Source organism: Falco peregrinus, chromosome 2, assembly GCF_023634155.1.
Source record: "Falco peregrinus isolate bFalPer1 chromosome 2, bFalPer1.pri, whole genome shotgun sequence".
NCBI lineage: Eukaryota > Metazoa > Chordata > Aves > Falconiformes > Falconidae > Falco > Falco peregrinus.
Window position 1 is genome coordinate 51,415,425 of NC_073722.1, and position 22,483 is coordinate 51,437,907.

Genomic DNA, 22,483 nt, shown 5'->3' on the forward strand with positions numbered 1-22,483 from the left:
GAGACTAAGTACCCTTGCTTTAGCTTTTAATACTTTCAATCATAGGACCCTTTTTGGTCACGCTTATAAAATTTTAAATGTTATAGTTGATTTATTCTTTATAGTTAAAATTTATGGCTTGTGTTAAAGGAAGGATTTCCAATCCAATTTAAAATGCGTCTTTTTTTTATTTTAGAATTTGAGAAACGAAGAACAGGTTGCAATAATCCAAGCTGGGACTGTGCTTTCGCTCTGTGAAAAGGTAGAATTCAGTAAAGATTTTTGTCTTCCTAAAGACTCATCATGCCTTCTAAGATATCACATAACTTTGCCAGGGAAGCATGGCTTTTCTGTTCAAGTCATCTGGACTGGAGCATGTATTCGTCCTTACATGACTGTTGGGATTGTGATGTGTTGAGGTCAAACCAAACTTAAAAATAAATCAAATTTAAAAATAAAAACATGTTTTGGAGATATTCCCTTAACATGAAGTACCAAAAAGCCACTTAAAAGGGACTTCATTCTCAGAAATGCCAGTGTCCTCAGCTCTCTGGGAGCTTTGCTGTGAAGTGCTAAGTCATACCACCCTGGTGCATCTTGGGCTCATATTTATGAGCAAAAAAGCTCCAGGTGGTCTGTAGTCCTTTTTTCTGTAAGTTAGCTGGCATAGATAGCATAAAAGTAGTTTGTATAAGACAGGTAATCAGTCAGGTTGCTCAGTTCTGCATGGCTAGTTCTTTACTTCTCCAATTATGGAGAGAAAATAATCTGTGTATGAGTAAAGGTGATGTTTAGAACTAAGACTCACCTTTTTCTCTGAAGAAGCTTTGTCCTTTTCATGGGCTTCTATTAAATTGTTCCTAGATGCATTCTTGAAAGTCAGAATCAGAACTTTAAAATTAAAATTTGAGCATTTTCTAATAAATGCTTTAATTGGTATAATTTTGATAACCTACTTAACTAAATATCTTAACGTAGATAATCTAAATTAAGTAATTTAATAATCATTGATTTAAGTGAGTAATTGCTATAAGCAAAATACTAAAAAGGAAAAGTGCTAAAATTCATATGCTTTTCATTACATTATTGAATTATAGAATTAAAAAGAAGAGGTGATGATCATAGCCCTTTACATCCACTAAGGAAAGTGGAAGAACCCCAGTACACAGGGCTAAGACAGAGCAAAGCTGGCCAGACTTTTGGGACTGGATTGGTTTATTATTGCACAAGTAAATTAGTGTTTATGCAAAAAAAGTACCACTGGAATTAGAAGGCTTGTTTAATTTGTGCCAGTGATGCAGAATAAAACATACATTTTGTAATCTACAAATTATTTCCATTAGTTACTGATCACAGCAATAAGGAATTGGAAGCTTTGTCAACTGAAATAATTCCTTAAATGAATAGAAACATACAATTACAATAGAGATTTTATTTATGCTGAAGTTGATCTATAATTTCATTTCTCTTTTTTTTTCTCTCTCTTTTTGGCCATAGTTCCTAGTTTATTTTAACAGATTTTTGATTTTTGTGGTCTTATCAGGTGATATGGTTATTACAGAAAGTGAACACTCCATCAGAAAGATGGAGGGATATTTTAGTTTTAACTTGTATAGATAAATAGACAGCATTTAAAGAATGAGATGAGATTGTGTTATGTATGGACTTTATCCATTTTGGGCCACTTTAGTGAAGTGCCTCACAGTAATCTAATAAGTACAAGCTGGTAACAGAGGGTACTCTAAGAAGCATGAAACATTTTCCTCTTTTTCTTGGTGCACATTTGAGGTACAGGCTAATCAAGTGGCTCTGATTTTCTCAATAACAGAAGGCACTATCCTTGTCCAAAGTTTAGTAAGACAAAGAATAACAGAAAACACTCTTATGCTGTCCTTAAGAAAACAAACATGATACGTGCTTTGTAATACCATGTTTTACATCACAGACAAAATCAGGCAAAATCTGATAAGTAAGACTGGGTGATTGTTTTAATGTAAGTTCTGTTGGGTGCATACACTGAGTTTAGATTAAACAAAATATAAAGCAACTCCACTGCCTTCTCCAGTGTAATGCAACCATTTCAGATGTCCCTCTAAATACAGGCCAGACAGCTTCCCATGTGTATTCCTGTAGTTTTTAATTACAGGAAACTATCATATATAATAATCTCATGTGATCTTTTGTGAAGAAATGGCACTACAGGTATAGATGCGCTAGTTATAGTCACATGTGCTTATTTATCACACTCATTGTTTATTTAGATCAAATCTGTTATACCCAGGCACTGGAAGTGATCCTTTGAAATCAAGCTGCCAGGCAAGGAAGGTTTCTGGGTTTTGCTGGCACAATTCCAGAAGCTTATTTTGAATGCTACAGCTGATTACCACTCCTAAATACACGGCTGTCTCTTCTGTGCCCCTGGATTCCAGAAAGGCTTATAGGCATAGGAAGATTGGAATCAACATTTAGTCTTGCATATCATCCATACCTTCAAAAATTTTTGACCTCTAATGTTTGCAGATAACCCTTTCATCTGCAAATATTGAGGGTAGCTGTGAGAGATGCTGAGGACTCCCATTCCTATTGATTTCAAGGGATCAGAATGCTCACTGTCTCACTGAATCCTTTATCAGTGGTGAGGCTTCCCTTAGGAGTATCTTCAGTCTGTCACCTTCAAAATGAAGAAAACAAAGATGATGAAAACAGAATCACTGGGGAATACGGTGTTCCTGTTCACTTTTATCAGCTCTGTACAAAGCTAAACCTACTAACTAGATAAAAGAAGTTGCCCTTCTAATCCACCAGCCTCTTAAATAGTTGAAGGTCCAAAAAGGATAAAGTAGTGTGTACATGTTTTGCTTATTTGTAAATTATGTTTGCAGATTTCCTATCTAAATCTTTGGGAAAAAATGGATATGTCGTTAATTCCTTTGAGGCTGAGCCCCAATGAATGCACCAAAACCCTAAATGTGTAAATCATTCTCTCTGTAAGCCAGTCTTTGATCCTTATTGTGGACCATAAGGAAATTCAGAACTGAGCATTCCCATCCGTTATGATAATCTTAAATGCTGAATATTAATATAATGCTAGTGATGGTTAGTAATTAACCAAGAGCCTTCTATCCATGCATTTAGCTATTACAGTATGTAATTTTACCTTTGGAATGCAATGACCATTCTTCTTCATTCTAGTTGTTTTGTTTATGAGCAGAATGGTAATGGATTCATGGTAGCAACTGCATGACCTTCAAGCTGTCTGTCCATTTTATTGTTCCCTTTATATTAGTAATGTTTTAGAAGTGAGCTTCCTCCCACAAAGGGTGCAGCAAACTCCAAAATAAAGGATCAAGTTTGCTGCCTTGTCTTTTGTTTAAATTGCCATCTGAAAAAATGCAGGACTGACACCCTGAGGTCATATGATGGTTTTGCAAATCATACCAACAAGCAATAGGTATACCAAGTTGGAAACGGGTTGATTTTGCATTCTTGGGCCAAGTCTGGTTTATATTTTGAACTTTACAGGGAGAAAACCCTTCAATTTATTTTAGGAAAACAACCTCCACTTGTTAGTCTTTGGTACGTTTCTGTGGTCCTCCATTCTGCCTGTGTTTTCACAACCTGTTTATTCATGTGTAACTTCAAAGTGAGTAGGTAGTAAGCGGAAAGCATATGGCTGGGAGTGTTAGCAACAAACTTGCAAAATGTTTAGTGCAAATATTTCAAAACCTCTGTGTTTTTAATATTTTTTTTTCCTCTTCACACTGCTGTGTTCATGTAGTGGTTAAAACAAATAGAGGGGACAGAAGCTGCACTGACACAGAAGATGTTAGACCTGGAGAACGAAAAGGTAAGGAACAGTGACTAAAGTTATAATTCATTTAGCTAAAAAGGGAATGTATATAAACTTCATCACAGGTTGATTTGATGCCTTTCTCTGCTTAACAGAGATTGCTTCATGGTAAAATAGGGAAGCAGTTTCTAGAATGATTTATTGCCTGTATTCTTTGGGGTGGGACAGAAGTGACAAATCTACATAGAACAAAAATAGCATAATATATACAAATGAGGATATGAAGGCATAACTTTACAGAGCATATTAACCAAACAGTGTGAAACTGTCTTTGTGCTTTCTGTGTATTAATTTGTCTGGCAACAGCATCGTCTTTTTAATTTTGGGGTCACCTTAGCAGAATTGTCAAGAATATTCCTTTACTCTCTGGTATTCAGCTTCTACAGAAGTTGTAAAGACCTCTTACTCCAGATGACCTTTCTTGCCCCAAGGCCTTCATGCTTAAAGACAGAATGTTTTCTCAACAGCAGTTCTGTCTTGCATAACAAACTCGGTGCAATACTGACCTTATTTCTCCATATGTTGGACAAAGAGTTTTGGAATGAGTGTTCAGTTTTATTGGTTTACCATGCCTGCTGTGCTTCTCATCTTCAAATGGCTTTACAAACAACTGATTAATCCTCGCCACACCTTTTACAGGTAGCTAAGTAATTAGCATTACTTTCATCTTAAAGAATGGGAAACTGAGACAGGGAGGTTAAGTGATTTGCCCAGGGCCACTGAAGAAGTGTGTATTTGGGCCACAATGAAAAAAGAAGTGCTCAGACTGTGTCCTCTGTTGAGTGTAGCTTATCATACTGGTTGCACTTTAACATAGATATGATCCTTTCCACATCTGGTATTTCTTTAACTTTTGTTATGGAAAAATGCAAAGGTTTCTGAAAGGGAAAGTGCCCACAAATACTAGATTCTTTCATAAAAGGAATTGGAAAACAATACTTTCTTTCTAACTTGGTTTGTTATTTTCCCACTGCCTGTGATGTTTTCAAGTTTTACTCTGGATAGCCCTATATCTATTTCTTTAGCATAGCAGGCTGACGTATTCTGCATTGTCAATGACTGACTCAATTGTGAAATGAGTCTAGAAATAATATTCTCGCATGACACTTTCAGAAGGGATGAGCACTGGTTTAGTTGTCCTTGGAACCCATGTTAAGAGTCTGAGGTCCTGTTCTCGTCTCCTTCCCTCTTGCTTTTTGTGGCTAGCTTTTACAATAGCTTTTGGAGAAGCAACATGATCAAGGTACCTGCATTGCTATTCTGGAATCTGTTGGTGGCTCTGATGCTCTCTACAGTCTTGGGCAAGTCAATCTGCTTCTCTGGTGTCAGGCACCTGCAAGCTCTTTAGGAACAGGCACGTCCTTTACCATGCATTATGCAGTGCACAGTGGTGTTGCATCTTGTATAGCTGTTACTGTAATCCAAATAAGAAAATAATGCCACCTGGGTAGTGAGGGTGGGATTCAGTTGCATAAACATGATGTCTAATGCTGTATTACATTCTTCAGAGTTCTGGAGATATCCACAAGGGGGTGTGAAATATATTCTATAGGACCAGCTGGAGATCCTTGCCCTTCTGGGCCAGCAGCTGAAGTAGCACGCTCTAGCATGGCTATAATAGCAATAGGCAACCATATGTCAGGTAACTGAATTCCAGCCCTGAGATCGAAGCCTGACTTAAACTTTGGTTCTAAATTCAATATTAATTCATAAGTAATTAAAAAACCTCCAAGTTTAAAAAAAAAAACCCAAACAACTGAACAGTAAATATTATAGTTCTTATACAGAGAACAAATAGCGGCTTATTCCTCTGAGTCCTTTCGTATTGGTCGTATGTGTTGCTGCTGCCACCAATTATGAGTCGTTCTTAACAAACGAGAGGTCATCTGAAGTTGTTCTGTGCTCTGAGCCCCTCCCAAGCATTAATTCACTGATCAGAATGGATTTGTTTTAAACCAGATGTTTGGAGTGAAAATTCATCATCATGGTTCATGCCTAGGCAAAGTCTGTGCCAGTGCTACATTGACAGCGGACAGAAAAACTGTCCGAAATCCACATGTATGTCTGAAAGTAAAATTCAGCCAAGTAAGTGACTTTGAGGCAATCCAACATCCAATAACACTCACCAGACCAGCAACATTTGATTTTTTTATATCGTAATAAAAGCTGCGATTAATCATCTCAACAACCTCATGTATTTACTTTGACATTTATTCTATACGTTGAGGAAATGCAAGTTTGGTGAATAGAAAAAAGAATGATGGAAAATTTTGAATTCAATCAAAGAGTTCCTCTGCTTTCTTTTTTTTGAGCATGAAAACCTGCCTTGAAAAAAAAGATAATAAAATCAAGTAACTGGTTTATGTTCGACTTACTGTCATCCAAAACACTCTAAAATCATATTTTACAAGAGCGCTGTCACCAGTCAGTACTCACTTGACTATTCAGACAACCATAAAAATGTCCGCAACTTTCTTGCAACATCATGCTTCTGGATACTGAGTTCCACTGAAATCCCAGCCTGTGTTTTATATATGTCTGTGTATATATATATATATAAAAATATAAAACAAAAGCAAAAATTGCCTGTAAATCCTAGGTGTCTTGAAAACTTCTTCAGCTACTCACTTAACCTCTCTGGGCATCACTTGACCCATTTCAAATTGACTTCCCAACCTTCACAAGTGGAGAACTGAGTTTTTTAGTTCTGCTTCAGTAATGCGTCAGGGAATGCTGCTGCAGAACCCAGCTGCAGCCTTGCCTGTTCTCCTTTCCTCCCTAGAACAGACAGATTAGAGTTTGCCCCGTGATTTCCTTAAGGGTATAGGCTGGATATGTTCAGAATATAGTGTGCCCTCAGCTGTGTTTCTCTCTCCTGTCCCGCAGCCCGCTCTGTGTAAGTTATTACTGTGGGGTCACATGCACGCACATTCCTGCAAACCTTCTAGCTGTCGTGTGCACATCTGTCAGGTCAGGGCAGGTTTGTACACTGGTGTAGAGGTCAGTGATTGCTAGGTACAACTTGTTAATATGATACACGTATTTTTAAGTGCTAACGTTGTAAATGTGATATCCCAAATATCCTTAGGATGAATGTGGTCATTGGCTATAGATTTTCTTTTGCTTTCAAGTGGAAAGCTCACATAAAAATGATGGCATTTATGATTTTTCATGAATTAGGATAAAGAACAAACACTCCCTTGTTTTTATTATTGCTCAGGACCTGTTCAGTAAACAGAAGGGTTATTTAGAGGAAGAACTCGACTACAGGAAACAAGCTCTGGACCAGGCATACATGGTAGGAAAAGAACAGTCATTAAATTTTCATATTTGAACAGATTTGATAAAATACAGTTGTTGGGATTTTTTCTTGTAATTATAAATAGGGTTCATTTTTAATTGATTTCTTTTTCTGCCAGAATAGGAAATCTGATATCACTTAATGGGAGACTTAGGAAATGGATTATAGTCTTCGGAAGTGTAACGTTTTTGCATTGCATTCTTTATTCTGAAATATGTGAACATCTCATTAGCACATCTGGAATGGGAAGAACTGGTTTATGTGTGCACAAAACCATGACTGGTAAAACACCCCAGAAATTACTTTAGAACTTCTCTGATATTTCTTTTCCCTAAGCATTTGTAAATATCACTGCTGCTAACCTATCCTAAATTGGCAATGCCTTTTCTTCCTATTCAATTCCTTCGTGTGCGCTCCTATCCAACCTTATCCTTCCCAGTTTTCAAGAGGGAAGCTGCAACCTTGCCTTCTCTCAGGCTAAGCAACAATTAGGAATTATCTAGGAACTGGTAAAAATGAACCCCCAACTGTGTTAATAGCGAGACTTCAGAAAATCAAAATATAATGGCCTGAAGAATTATTTATACATTGTAAATATTTCTGTTGGGGAAAATGTTTTCAGAAAAAAGGCAAGGTCTAGTGCTCAGAGCAGATAACAGAGATAAAAGCAAGCAGGTTCTATTTCTAGCACTGTGACCTTGGGCAAGCCATTTAACCTCTCTGTGCAGCTGTTTCTGCATCCCTAATATGGATGGAATTACCTACCTCACAAAGGTGTTATGAGGGCTAAAGGGATGTTGTCAGATGTTCCTGATGCAAATATCATCAGTCTAGATGCTGGTTTTTAATAGGATCATGTTAACCCCAGTAGTCAAGGAAACCCTGCCATGATTCCTTGCTTTCTTTACTCTTGGGAATCCAGTTCTCCATGTGGATGTGAAGTTCTGCTGTGCTGTCTGCTTTGCAGAGTGCTGCAGCCTCAGTCAGCGCATGAGAATCTGGTTAGGAGTCTGGCAAATGGCAAGACATTGATGAGGGATTAGAGTATACAAGTGTGCAAAGGTTCCCCTTTTCATTGCTTATGGCAACTTGGAACTAAGCCAGTGACGCAGACTTTGAGCAGGGGATGACATGACAGGAGGGGAGAGGGAGACACTAAGATTTCTGTTGTTCACGGTTCTCTCCGTGGGCCTTTTATTTTATAGGGTGGCTTAACAATTCAGTTGCAGTTGAAGGGAAGTTGTTAGTTTGCATTAATTTTGTAACGTTCAGCATCAGGAATTGGGGTTATATCACATATTGAACGCAGACCTGTCATCTGAATCTTCCCTAAATAGAAGAAATCAATCATTTACTAGAATGGGAACCATCGCCTGGGTGTAAGTCAGGAGTAAGTAAGGAGGCTACATGCACTCTGTGTGGAATGCTCCTCACTGCTCACAACTGCCACTTTCTGTCTACCTGTCTGTGTCTGTCCTTCCCTCCTGCCAAAGGCTTCGCTTGCTAGCCTTCTCCTCTAGCTGTTGGTGGGGCGTTTGCTTGCTGGATTCAAATGGCAGCCTGTCTGTATGTGATTTGGGTTGCATTAGAAAATCCAGGAGCTGGAAGCCACGCTGTATAATGCCCTGCAGCAGGACCCAGGAAGGCGAGCGAGCGAGTCGCTGACTGAAGCCCAGAGGGAGGACCTGCGAGCGGCAGTGGAGAAGGTGCGGCGGCAGATCCTGAGGCAGAGCCGTGAGTTTGACAGCCAGATCTTGCACGAGCGAATGGAGTTGCTGCAGCAAGCCCAGCAGGTAATCCCGCGTCTCTCCCCTCCCCCTCCGTGTTACCTCTGTGGTTGCCACCACTGCCCGTACAACAGCATCACTTCACCCTCACCCCGTTGAGTTACACTGAGTCTGTTCTTTGTATTGCTGCCGTGTCAAGGGGACAAGCGGTGTTGGGACCCGGTTGTGCTGGGCATGGTACACACGCAAAATGAGTCACTGTCTCACTACAAGGTCCTGTTGCACAACCTGTTCCCTGTGTGTACAACCACACAGTCTTCCACAGGGCTCCAAGAGAGCTTGTTGCAAGTTTAAGGCCTAAATTAGAAAAAGCTGGAATGGGAGGTTTTAAGAGTGTGACACTAGGAAAAGAGAAAAGGCAGAAGGAGTAGTTACAGGAATCCAAGTTTTTTATACTCCCCGCCCCCACCTTTTTATTTCTTGTAGCTATTTGTGACATCTTTTAAACAACAACAAAAAGAGGCAGTCATAGGAAGTCTCTGAAGAGGCCATTCTAAAAACTTCAGGTCTTTAGTTCAAAAAAGCCTTGTCTGTCTAAACCACTTCCTTAAGGACAAATATTGACATCTTGAGTTCAGGCAAGGTCCTGGCCTATGGAAGCACAGCGATTATTGACTCTTGGTAAGATTGCTAGTTTTTCTGTGCAAATATTCAGGGAGAGAAGAGAGCTGCATGTCTCAGGGTGTTATTCCAGCAGGAATAATTGTTCGTAAGGATTTTGGTTCCTCTTTAAAGTAGCCTCTGGAAGTTGCAGCCAGATGTCCTAGATCTTGAAGACTGCTCTCCAGTTGTTCTGGCTACTTTCTGTGCAAATCTGGAATCACATATTGTAAATGCCAAACCGTGCTGTGGAGATGTTGTTGCTATTTTGGATGCTGGTTCTAGGGCAAGAACCGCATTGAGCTTAGTTCAAGCCTCTCTCTGTCCAGGTTGGCTTTGTAGATTAATATAGACCACAACTGATATAATGTACTGACCCAGCACTGTTGTGATCATCTCCTGTCATCCTGCAGAGTTAAGAGCAGGTGCTACTGTTGAGAGCTGAACTCTGACTCCCTAGAAGTCTCCTTTCTCTTACTCCTGTGCTATGTTCCCTTGGATTGAAACATGAAACATTGAGATCAGGAGAGGAATTTGTTTTTAATGGGTGTCAGATCAGCAATGGTGTACAGAAAGCCAGAGAAAGTAGGCACAAGCTGATGCTACAAGTGTTTGAAAGAGAGTAAATATATGAAATTTGGTATTGTCTAGCCACTCTTGGCTAGGACCTTTTTGTAACCCTTGTTGTAGTGTGTTTTGGGGGAACACCTGAGCAGAGCTTCTGATTTAGGCGCATATAATATTAGCAAGAGGGAAGGAAAAATAGGAGTAGGCTTGAAGAGTGTAACAGTTGTTCCTGAGGACTCGAAATCCATACTATGTGCATATTAAGGGTTTAATCTGGACTATGTTCCATTTGGTCCCATGGCCTGCTCACTATTAGGCAAAGCACTTTAGGTGCACATCTGGAGCAGATCTTCAGTTTGAATCCAATTCCTGTACTGAGAGATTGCTCCACAACTTAGTTAAATATAGTGAGTTTGGAAGAAAACTCCGGCTCTGAACAAAAATGCTAATCTAAACATGGCCTCGTTAGCCATGGATGTTTATGTACCTGTCTCCAGGTCCATTTTATAGTGCGTCATTATTTTAGTGTTGTGCCCATCTCATTAGACACGCTAATGTTACAGCCCTGCAGGACATGTTAAAGTGAATTCTACTGCTTAATAAGGAGCTAAGTATTTCAGTCATCTATTTTTAACCCCCCATAGTAGACAGGAAAAACAAAGGCAAAGATGATAGTTAACTTGCCTGGAGTATGGGAGATTAACAGATTGCATTTGAAATCCTTTACTCAGATTGTTCTCAGTTGTTAAGTCTTGAAGGTTGTATTTGTGGGTCCTTATGGGACCAGTGGTCAACACCAATAACCTAGTAGTTCTATGCAAATATCCACGACTTAAAAACAAGAAAACAAAAAACAACCCTAGGAGGGATCAGTAGTGTCAGGGCTAATTCTCATGGGATTGCATTCATCTACACTAGCAGATGACAGAAGCTGAATGCTGCACAAATGGAACCATACTTGTGTTGGCAGACTCCTAATGTATGGATGAAGGTGCTCAAAGTATAGTACATCCCTAGATGCTCTATTAAATTAATCCCCTCTTTTACTGATATATTTATGGCCACCGAGAGGTTTTGCTGACATTGTGACATTAGCAAACACCCATTACACTTTATTCCAGGAAAACTGTAGTCTAGACCTGGCCATATCTGTGCAGTCTGCAGTGCCTTTGTGGTATGCACGGCACTTCTGACTCTGCTGAAGCAGAGGCTAAAGAGAATGGTAAGACAGCGTGATGGTTCTTCCAGACTTAATACAGAATGTTCTCGTTGCAAACACTATCAACTTCCCCTGAAACAGAAACCATGTATTAAAGACTCCAAACTCTCTGAAACTCTGGAAGCTTGATCACTTCCAGAAGGCCTGTTTCTTTGCTTCCGTTACCTTATGGTCTGCCTGATACAAGGGCTTCAAAAGAACAACTCTGCTTATCCTGGCAGGCTGGCTACAGCCTTCTCTGGGTCAGAGTTTCTGTGTCAGACATACAAGAGTGGGGGTCCAAGAAGATCTGATGATGGAGAAGGAGGAGTTCTCTCCTGCGTGCAAGTGATCCTTGGCCATACTGGAGGATGCAGAAGTGGCAATGCATGGGATGAACACTGCAGGTGGATCTGCAGGGTTTCATTGCAGGTGAACTGCTTCGTGTAGGGACTTTCAGGATTTAGCTTGTGAGATGCTGGTGTTACAGAGCTGATAAATGTTCTTCCTGGGGAATGTACTGTCTGAAAGAGACAGGAACGTGCATAAGAAAGTGGGTAAACTGCTGTCCAAATGTGAGCCTCTGCTGCTTCGTGTGTGCTGCTTTGTCCAGATATAAAGCCTTAGTTCCCAGCCACTGGGTATTGACTTTGTTCCAATTAAATAAATGCATTTTAGGATGTTAGGCCCTGTTCTACATTGGTAGGTCTGTTCATCTTGGGCAGTATAGCCCCCCATTATTAATGTTCATTAGTATATAAATGGAACCACTCATGTATACCTATTGTGTGTTAAGGAAACCAAGCCTCTGTGGAGCCCAATTAGACAGACTGTGTGATTAGATCTGCTTGCTAAGGCATACCACGCTGTTATTAAACCCAGAGTGCAACATGCAGGTCTAGGGGACAGATCCGCAGCTGAAACATATTCACAGTACTCCCCTGAAGTCAGAGAAGATGCTTTGATTTACACCATCCTCTCTATTTGGAGGAAGCAAAATATATATTTTAATTAAAAATCTGTCCTGAGCAGCTTGTGATACTTGCTTCTAGCCATAGGGTATGTGCAGTTCAACTGCCGTTCCTGTATATATTGCCATCAAAAATGTCTCGTTGTGCTACACTGTTATTATAAGCTTTTGTAAATCAATGTCTGGTTTATTTTTAGCAGGACTTCATTTAAAAGTAACATTTGTGATCTAATCACTGCAGTGGCATGACTTTTGTGCATTTTGGAAAATGTGAAGATTTTTACTATCGAGTTCTGTTAAGAAGGGTAATCCATATCTCCCACGTGATAAACCATTTCTACAGAGAGAGAAAAATGCATTGGTGTAGCTACAAAAACCATCTCTGAGAAAAAATATTTCAAGCAGAGCAATACAATGTGTTTCTAAAGTAGTGATATCAATTTCTTAATTAAGCAAACTAAGAAGAAATAAAAAACAAACCAAAAAACCGAATGCCCCCCAAAAAACAACAGAAAGAATCCACACAGCATCATAGTTAATCGTAATCTGCTGGAATTAATAAATTTCTACATGTCAGGTTATGCTTTATGTAAACCAGATGTGATCTAACTTGAAATATATTCCTGTTGATTTGACTGTAGCTCCTTTTAGAGTAAGAAACTGAGGAAAGTAATCAGAACCAAGCTTTAAATTATGATAGATCAATTCAAATTGCACTGTTGGCAGTATTCAAACACGAGGAAAATTATGATAGAAATAGAATGTATTCTGATTTCATTTTAAGTTATTTTAAATACAAAGAGAAGCTAGAAAATCCTTGAAGGACAGCAGATTGACACAAACTCAGTTCCAAAAACAATTGCTGCCAATCAGAAGGGATATGAGAGACAGATTTTATTAATGTAATCTGATGATTTCCCTGAGCAGTCTTATATTTGTATAAAAATGTAAGGAAAAAATGCAAAAGATGTGTTAGTTCATTGTGGCATCAAAAAGTGTGAAACTTTTTTTCCCTCCGAGTTGCCCTGTAGTACTGTACTAAGCTGGGGGTGTTTTATTATAACTTGGGTTAGAATATTCTTGAACTCAGTTTTACAGAGTAAACCAAACCATTGCTTCAGTTCTAGATGAGAATATAATACATCTGTGGAATGTTGAAGACATCCAAATTTCCACACTAGATAGCTGGAATATAGCTGTAAATATTTTAACTATGTTTTCTTTAAACTATAGCATTTACTCCTGTGACCAAGTTGGATTAATCATTGTCATAAGAGCAGAAATTGCTACTTTATTTGCATATTTTACTAGAAGAAGACATAGGACAATCCTTTGACAATAACTCAAAATTGACCTCTATATGTCACTGCTGTAAAGAAGGATTCACTGCAAATGCAATGCCTCAGGCACTTTTTTTCATGGAGACCAAGGAAGAGGCAGAAGCAGTGATGTCTTTTTTTTCGTCCGGAAATGTCAAAATATAAATATATCTTGAAGTCCAGAAACACCAAACTAATTTCCTTTATTCCTTTTTTCTTCCTGGCTTCCTAAGTTTCTTCATTCCTTTTTTTTCTGACCTGAAGAGCTAAGTTCTCACTGCTTGAAGGTCAAACAAAGCTATAGTGGATGACGTTCCTCCATGAGTTCTCCCTGCTCTCTCGTTGGTAGGACACCCTTTTCACACTGGGAGAGTTGTTTGTTTACAAATCCATAAGGCTGGATGCCACCATATCTATAAGATCATATTGGCTCAGCCATTTGGAATACATATGTTTTTGTTGTGGTTTGTTTCCTGAAAAGCTTCATTTAAAAAAAAAAATATATTAATACAGTAACTGTCGGTGTGAAGTAGGAATATGAGATTTGCCACTTGATATACTACAGAGGTTCAGGTAAAGCTTGGATAAATCCAGCAGCTGATCTGCTCCCCTTTGCTATGTAATCTGTTATGGTTGATAGACCATCTCTTTTTCATTCAAGGAGCATTATGAAGTTTTGATGTTTGACTGGGAAGGCTCTTAGGAGTGGGAGAAAGGGAGAGAGGGTGCTGTGCTCAGTGTACCTCACTGATAGGCGTGGGGAGGTTGTCTTAAATTTGTCCTCTTTGGCACATTGCCTTGTGTCAGGGAGGACAAATTAAAGACGACACCTCCCCTGGCTTGTTGCCGTGTGCCAGAGAGGCTGGCTTGGTCAAAAACTCACAGCTTTGTCACACCATTTAGAAAGTAGAAGTATTACTACTAAAGTTACTTACACAATAATAGTTGGGGAAAGTCTTAGATCATTTTACATCCAAATCTATTTATCTATATATGATCTGGTTTAATGTTTTTATTTTAAATATGAAGTGTTAAGGTGCTAGCAAAGCTCATTCCCAGCTATTTGCATATAACTATACATGAAGAGGAATACATAGGGCAGCCAGTGATTATTTTTTTTCTATTACTAATGCTTCCAGTTGAGAAATGTTCTGTGCTTTGCTGTTCAACATATAATAGATTACTGTTGATAATGCATATTTTATATTCATTAATTGCTCTTAAAGACATCTGGTATCATGGCTGTCATCTGTATTCATCAAACACATCATGACTAGGTTAATCATAGCTGACCTGTGGTATTGATTTGTCATGCAGGAGTGAATATTGAGTCTTTCAAGGCATCATTGCTGCTATAATGACAATATCACAATAAACTTCCGTAATTTCCCACAGATGAAATGTGTGACAAATGAGAGTTAATTTTAGTCATTTCTATATGTTTATCTCACAGTGTTGCCTTATGTAGGTTTTCTGTATATTTAGTCTTCAGATCAAATCGTGCCTGTTTTGCTAACTGCCTTAGTGATGCTACTTGTCTGAAAAAGTGACGATAACAAGACTGTTGTAATACCTACAAAATATATTTGAAAGATCTTCTCTCTTTGTCCTAAACAAGGTGTGATTGAGGTTGTACCCAAGTTAAGAGCAACTGTATGCCTTAGAGTAATATTAGAATCCAGAAAACCCTCATCTGAAGTTTGAAGGCTGAAATTCTGTCATCTGAAACCCTGAATACCCCCTGTTCCTTAGGTAAGGCCAGTGGGAGCTGAGCAAAGGCAAGTCTAACAAAGAAAGTGTTGTGAAGTTTGTTATAGAACCAAAAATTAAATGTGTTTTCATATGCACAATTCATATATACATCATGATAATTGCTTTACCTGGAAATTTGCCATATAATATCAGAATGTAAATTAATCAAAATTTAATGCTAAATAAATATTACATGATGCTTCCCCCCCACCCCTGATAATGGGTCTAGGCTGTCAAGGAGTCAGTTTTAAGATTTGGAATGTGTTTTTTTCTTCTGAGTTTACATAGACTTAGAATAGCCATTCTGTATAAATATGTCTAATGTGGCTTTAATTATTGTTTTTCCCTAGTAAAAAGTAATAGGACTATTGATATTCTTCTGTTAGGCATCAATATATGGTGTAGTTTTGCATAAATTAAGACTCACAGTGTTAAAAAAAACAAGTTTACTAGTAAATATTCAGCCATATCTTTGTGTACACAGTCATTCAGTATCAGCTTATAACAAATATTTATTTTAAGCTAAATGCATTTATAAAATTCATTGATTTACTACTCCTTGAGAAGTCAAATAAAGAAACTACAAGTGCATAATAAAGATTAACAACAACAATTCTCCTACTTCAGTAACTATTAATTGGATTATCATGCTTGAGATGCAGAACACAGACGGGAATGAAATGTTTACCTGCCATGTAAAGAAATACCTTGGTGAGAATCAGAGAGGTACAGTATATCCAAAATGATCTATTATTACCGTATTCAACTGGCTGAAATTTATATTAAGTTTTCATTCATAAAGTAAAACAATATGGCAACAGAAATAGCTTAAGCTAATGCTGTAACAGTGTGCTTGCTTGTTTCCTTATGACTATATTATGCAAAATCACATTCTGGGAATATGGGACTAAAGGGAACATTTGGATTACTGAATCCATAGCCCTTACAGTAGCAGATCATACAGCTTGAGTAAATACATATGGCAATTACCTATGCAAATTGTATATAAACACAGTAGAGGCTTTGAAACAGCTGTTAACATGTATTAGATTTTTTTTAAAAAAATCAAGAAAATAATATATTTTCATTAAGGAATTTTATCTGTCAGCGTAGTTAATTGAATAATAGCTAAAGGCACATCGGATTATATTTGTTTAAATTTATACAGGTTGCACAGTTATGCTGTTCACATTATTAAAGATCTTACATACCTGTGTCTTAATAGTGTTGAGAAGCTGCTTTAAATAATGATATAATGAAACAATATTGATCCTTCCCTTTCTCAGACTGACAAAATACTTCCCTTGCTAAATTTTGTTGCAGAATGGTATACATTCTTGATCATAAACTGGCTTCAGAGATTCAAAACATGGTTCATGTCTGATATAGTCCACCCATGGTGCTTATCCTGTGAATGTACATCAACCTGAACCTTTCCAACATTTCAGAGCAGAGCGAGGCTCTAAGCAGCTTAGCAAATCCTTCTTTGTCTGCTTTGTGCTAAAATTATCAAATTGTTTTCTTGGATTTGCTGATGAACGTAAATCCAATGAGTGTGTTACAGGAACTATTAAGGTGATTTCTAAACCCCCTGATTAAGAACATTCTTGTGTTTTCATGACTATAGTAGCATGGCAAGGAGCATATTTTGCAGCCAGATAAACTGATGATCTTGATACTGCTGTCAGTAAAACAGTATGTTTGTTCAGGTGGGCTTTTTACTTAAACCCTTATCTAGGAAACAAGGATACCAGTTCTGCAGCTTGACACCTACATGAAGGATGAGGTGACCATCATTCTCTGGAAAATGAAATTTGGCACTGGCGTTCCTTTCCTGGTAGCATTTTCCCCATTTGGCAAAGCTCCTTGAGGATTTGAAGCCACGTGAGATGTTGGTTCAGGACTGTGAATGACTGGCTCATGCTATGAATGAATAGGAGAGGATAAAAGGCTTGGATATGAAGTACACTTCGTCTAGCCTGCATCACTATCCACGAAACAGAAAACACTGAAAAAGAATCTGTGTTTGCTAGCTGAGAGATCAGGTGAAAAAAACAGAATGTAAGGGACCACGTAATTCTAGAAAGAATGGTCCATTTCTCATCAGAATGTGAGGTGTCATGAAAGAAAAACTGAAACAAATGAGGAAATATACATATTTTGGTTCTTTGGTGGTGGAAATTTGAACTTTGCATCTTAAAGTAGTAGGGCACTTCATTATATCACAGATCATTTTTCTTTCTTCGTAATGTTAAAGTTTTTCCCATGACAAACTCTCAAAATGATGACAAATTGTTACTGGGGTGATTTATTGCCTCTAGCAGAAAAATGATAGCTCTGAGACGGCAATCCAGTGCTCACTGAGCCCAGCAGAAGGATTTCCATTTATTTCAGCCCTCCTTTACAACGAGTGCTATACTAATGGAAATGGTACTTAATGTAGATGGATTGCTATTATAACACAAGTTGGGCACATGAACTTCATGTACTGTGTGGGAACGCAATTAACTTTTTTTTTTTTTTTTAATAGAGCAATGCATTCATTTTGGCTAAATTGTTTGATGTTAAGTAATGGAAGAGCAATACCAGCTTCATTATTTGTGTTTCTTTGCTCCATAGTGCAAGCTGAGTTTTCTAAGCCTGTGTTATTGGAATTTCTCTGTTAGTGAAAGCAGAATATTTCCAGACACATGTGCACTGTTGTGCTGCTTGCATTTCACCTAAACCTTGATTCCTCAAACATTCCAGAGATGTGGTTTGCAACCCTGAGGTTTCAGAACAGCCACAGGAGCCAGACCGTGCTCAAAATTACAGGAATTTCCCTTTTGAAACCAGTACGTAGCTGGTTCTCCACTAGCAATGCGTTAATATTATTCCATTGGACCTGACCTCTGATTTGAATGGTCTGTGAGGAAGCAATTGCCTTTAATTCAGTTTTTAAAACTGTATTATCCCTTTGTTTGCACCCTTGTACAAAGGAGGCATTACAATAATGAATTTGGATCTAGCGTTTTCTAGGCTTTTCCTGAGTTTGGATGTATTTGGAAAACAAAAATCTCTCAGGAAATTATCCCACTGTCAGGAAAGCTGAGCTGTAGGTGCAGAGACACCTGAATGGGTTCTGTACAGGCCAGCTCAGGCGGCACACTGCCTGTAAAGCAATGCTCCATGCAAACTTAGAGACTCCCCTTCTGCACGAAGGTCAGAACTGCTGAGGTGGTAGCAATGTGTAGTCCCATCTGGGTGTCTCAGGCCAAGCTTTGCTGCTTCAGAAAGGAAGAGCTGACGTGTCTTAATGTCCCTACCAGTACTGGAAGATGGGCACCAAAGGCACTTGCCATCCAAGTTTATCAAAGAGAAGGAGTTGCTTATGTGAGTAATTGTACTTCAAGAAGTGTATCCTGTTTCCCAGAAAGACGAACTTTCCATCATGAGGTGAAGGGAAATGAGGTTTATGAGCATTTAGGAGGAATCTTCTCCTGAGAAAAATGTTTAATCTCCAGCTTTTGGGCACTTTGACAGCCCTTTGTGTCTGGAGCTCTCCAGTAACCCGAGATTGAAGAGGAGGGGCAGTATGTGGTCACTGCAGTCACCGAACGTATAATTTGTACAATTGGAAATGACGAATGGTAAACTTCCATAAAGTAACATCATATATATATATGGTGATATATAAAGCACCCATGATAGGTGTGCTTTAGCGGACTTTCGGTCATGTGCCTGCCTTGGCACTATAGGCTTCCAAAGGAAATGTATGCTTTAGCTGCCTGAACTTTCTGGACGTTCCCTCTCTTACCTAATCGTTAGCATTTTCAGGCTGTCCATCAGGGTTTTGTAGCCGTACTACCTACCTTTGTATATATCACATATATGTAACGACCCTTAAGAGAAATTTTATAATGGAACTTAAAAGTCTGTTCAAATTTCACTTAAGTAACAAGTAAGGCATGTGTTGTACATCTTTAGTATCCTTGTTCTGTAGCTGTCTGGCAATGCGAACGGAGGTGGCTGCCGCAGCCCCGGCTGTGCTGGCAGAGCCATCTGCTGTTAGTGCAGCACCGCAGGGTGGCTCTTCGGCCCCGCTGCTTGCTCCCTGCTGGCAAGGGCTTGCACACAAGTGGCAGCAAACTTAATTGCTAGTGGAAGGATGGTTTCTCAAGCAGGTGCCTGCCATACTCCAAAACTCAGGAGCGGGTGAAAGTAGTAACAGGGGGTATTCACAAATCTAGCCAGCCATCATCCAGAAGTTTTGTGAGCTTTTATTTGCTGTTGTAACAAAATCAGTGACAAACTCATTGTTTGACAATAACAAATGTTATCATGTTTATGCTCTTCTCTTTCACGGTTGCATTCTCATTGCACTATTTTTGTCTCACTGTGGCTCTTTGTTTGCCTACAGTAATTCCTTTGTACGTCCCTATGATTTGACAACACAGTGTTCTTCTCGTGAATCCTGTCAGCCCCAAAAAGGTGCGTTCATGTGACGGAGGGGCAGCTATTAACTGTAGGAACACAGGGATTGCTAGAGCCCGGCAGAACACCACTCCCCTTTGTCCCTAATCCTCGCTCAGACTGGAACCAGTGCTAGGGGGTTTAAAGAAAACATAAACACTGTGTTTGGTTTTAGTTCATCTATCTATATCTTCTATGCCTCCCTTTTTAAAAAGGAAAATAAACAAAAGAGCACCCTGTGGCTTTCTTCTCAACCAGGACTTCTCAATGCTTTGAAGGCAAGATATAGCAGATTTGGTGGCTTGCTTGCATCGTTTTCTGTGCAGTGGGAAATGCACTGGATTTACCCTGCAAGGTCCCTCCCAGCCTTGCCAAGGGTAGAGCTGAATGCAGTTTTTATAGCACAACTCTTATAACACTGTATGACAGAGTAGGAAAAGCTGGAACTACTGACCATCAGTTTATGTCCTGAAGCATGAAAGCAGATATAATTTATTGATAACAATAAGATAATTCTGAGTGATTTGTTGTCACAGTTATGCTTTGACAAACAAACAAATCAGAATTCACTGGAAGCATCTAATGAAGTGTTAAAAGCCTGAGAGTCCACAGCTTCTTGATTGCTAATCCTTGCAAATAAAAGGAAGACTAGATAAAGATGTAAATGCTTAAACTGAATCTCAAGCAGTCCTGCCTTTGGTCTTAATTGGTATGTGTAATTTTTGTGTAATTTCCTTCTCAGTAGTTTAATATAACCTCTGACTGAGTAACATCTCTTGCCACTCCTAGAAAATACTTTTTTTTTCTTAAAGCTAGGATTGCTGCATGTAGCTTACCTATATTTTTTAAAGTCATATTTTAGAAATTGTTAATCTTTGTATGATCAAGACAGTGCTGCAAACAGAGATAGGTACAATGGAGGGAAAAGAATTATTTATATGTGTTAAATACTGTATACAGGTGTAAATCTATTTTTTCCTGCCAATATATTGCATATATTTGTATGTATTTTTAAGGTCATCTCTGTGGTTAAATGAAAATAAATGAGTTACATCAGATTTTTCAGGATGTATAAATAGCCGAGCTAGGCTGGTTATCTTCTAGTGCTGACCCTGTGCAATCAGAGGATACTGATAGGAATAGCTACGCCCATTTCATCCTCCTGGATAATCCTCCATACAGTAATCCAAGGGAAAGCAAGTAAACAACTAGTACTAAACAGCCCCAAGCTTTGATACCTGCTGGAAAATTCCAGCCCACGGGTGTGTTTTAGAACAAATTCTGACCTGTCTAGGTTTGAACTCTTAATTTCTGTAATAAAGAAGTTGGTTGCAAAATCTTGCTCTTTTTAGTGTGTCTTCTGTCATTGTGATTTCCACTGGCATAAGGGCAATACCAGCTATTTAAACACTCATCACCTGTCTTCAACCTATTATGGTTAGGTGGCAAGTCTGCAACTGGTCTACAGATACACCTGTGCACATGTAAATATCTGCCATGCTGACTGTACCCACCCTGTATATATCTGCCTTACTGACACAAATCTAGCTATTTTGAGGTTTTTTGTGGATTTTCACTGCTAAGAAATTCAACCCTATGTGTACTCCCTATCAATTGCTAGGTTATATTTGTATTCAAACTGATTTTTAGGAAAGTGTATATTTCTTCACCTTAAAAGGATTCTCTAACTTTTGTCTCACAAAGTTTAACAGTTATGATGGGTGAAGGGTGGGAAATGGAAAACAGAAGCCTCAGTCCTTTTTTTTTTTTTCTTAGAACTGTTCTGAATAGCTGGAGAGAATAGCTGAATAGCTGTAGTCTTTTGAAAAGATTAAAAATTCACAAGGGAATAATAACTTCTCCATTTTTACTTAATTAACAGAATTCTTGAATCTGAAAAATGCCATCTTATCCTAATTAACATGTTACCTTATAAAAGAACACTTGCTGTAGACCCTGAGGCGAGAAAGCCGCCAGATGTTTGGGAGCTTTTTTATTTTCCTTTTTTTCTGGAGGCAAGTTCTCAGCAGGTATTGGAAAAATATCTCACGTGATAAATCTTGAAGGTGAAAATGGTATTTAAAAATACTGCTTCTCTTCACTTTTCTCACCAGCGTCAAATTTTATCACAGAGCATAGGAGGACCCCCCAGAGAGTTGAAGTCTGTCACTTAGATCTGGGATGTGGTTGTAAGTAGGAACCAGCATAACTGAAATGAGTGGGAGAGAACAAGGAGTGTAACCTGATGGTCCAGAGATCCCAGAGGTGATTACATCTGCCTGCTTCTCCTCCCATGGCTTTTTACAGTGATTGTGATACTCCTGCCACATACAGTATATGAAGGTGATTGCTTAAGAGATAGACTTGCCTTGAGCAGGGAGCAGATGAAGTATAAATCAATTCAAATGGAACAGAGGAAAAGTGAAATTAATTCAGCTGTGCTTGGGGCATTTGTTACTGTCAGTAAAGCCGTGGGCAGTTGTGTCACACAAGAGTAATCTGGTTTGTGCTTTTATTATTATCTGGGGAAATCTCTGAGCGTTGCAGCGTGATGCAGTGGAGGGTCTGACTGACTTATTTTGACTGCATAATATTCAAAATAGTCATTTTAGCAAAATCTTGTAATTTAAAACAGGAGCAACAATAACAAAGCTACTTCTTGTGACCCATCTGCAATATTTGTGTGGAGAGTAGTATACCCTAGGAAA

The 22,483-nt window shown here is 38.7% G+C and overlaps 1 protein-coding gene across 4 annotated transcripts in view; it reads left to right on the plus strand.

Annotated features, from left to right (window-relative positions):
- The window catches only part of JAKMIP1 (janus kinase and microtubule interacting protein 1), a 249,917-nt gene that overhangs the window by 131,406 nt on the left and 96,028 nt on the right, over positions 1-22,483 (plus strand). For all 4 annotated transcript variants that reach the window (XM_055797329.1, XM_055797330.1, XM_055797328.1 and 1 more), the window contains 4 exons: positions 176-241; positions 3,758-3,826; positions 7,050-7,127; positions 8,720-8,923. In XM_055797329.1, coding sequence (XP_055653304.1) covers positions 176-241; positions 3,758-3,826; positions 7,050-7,127; positions 8,720-8,923 — 417 coding nt within the window. The remainder of the gene's footprint in view (positions 1-175; positions 242-3,757; positions 3,827-7,049; positions 7,128-8,719; positions 8,924-22,483) is intronic.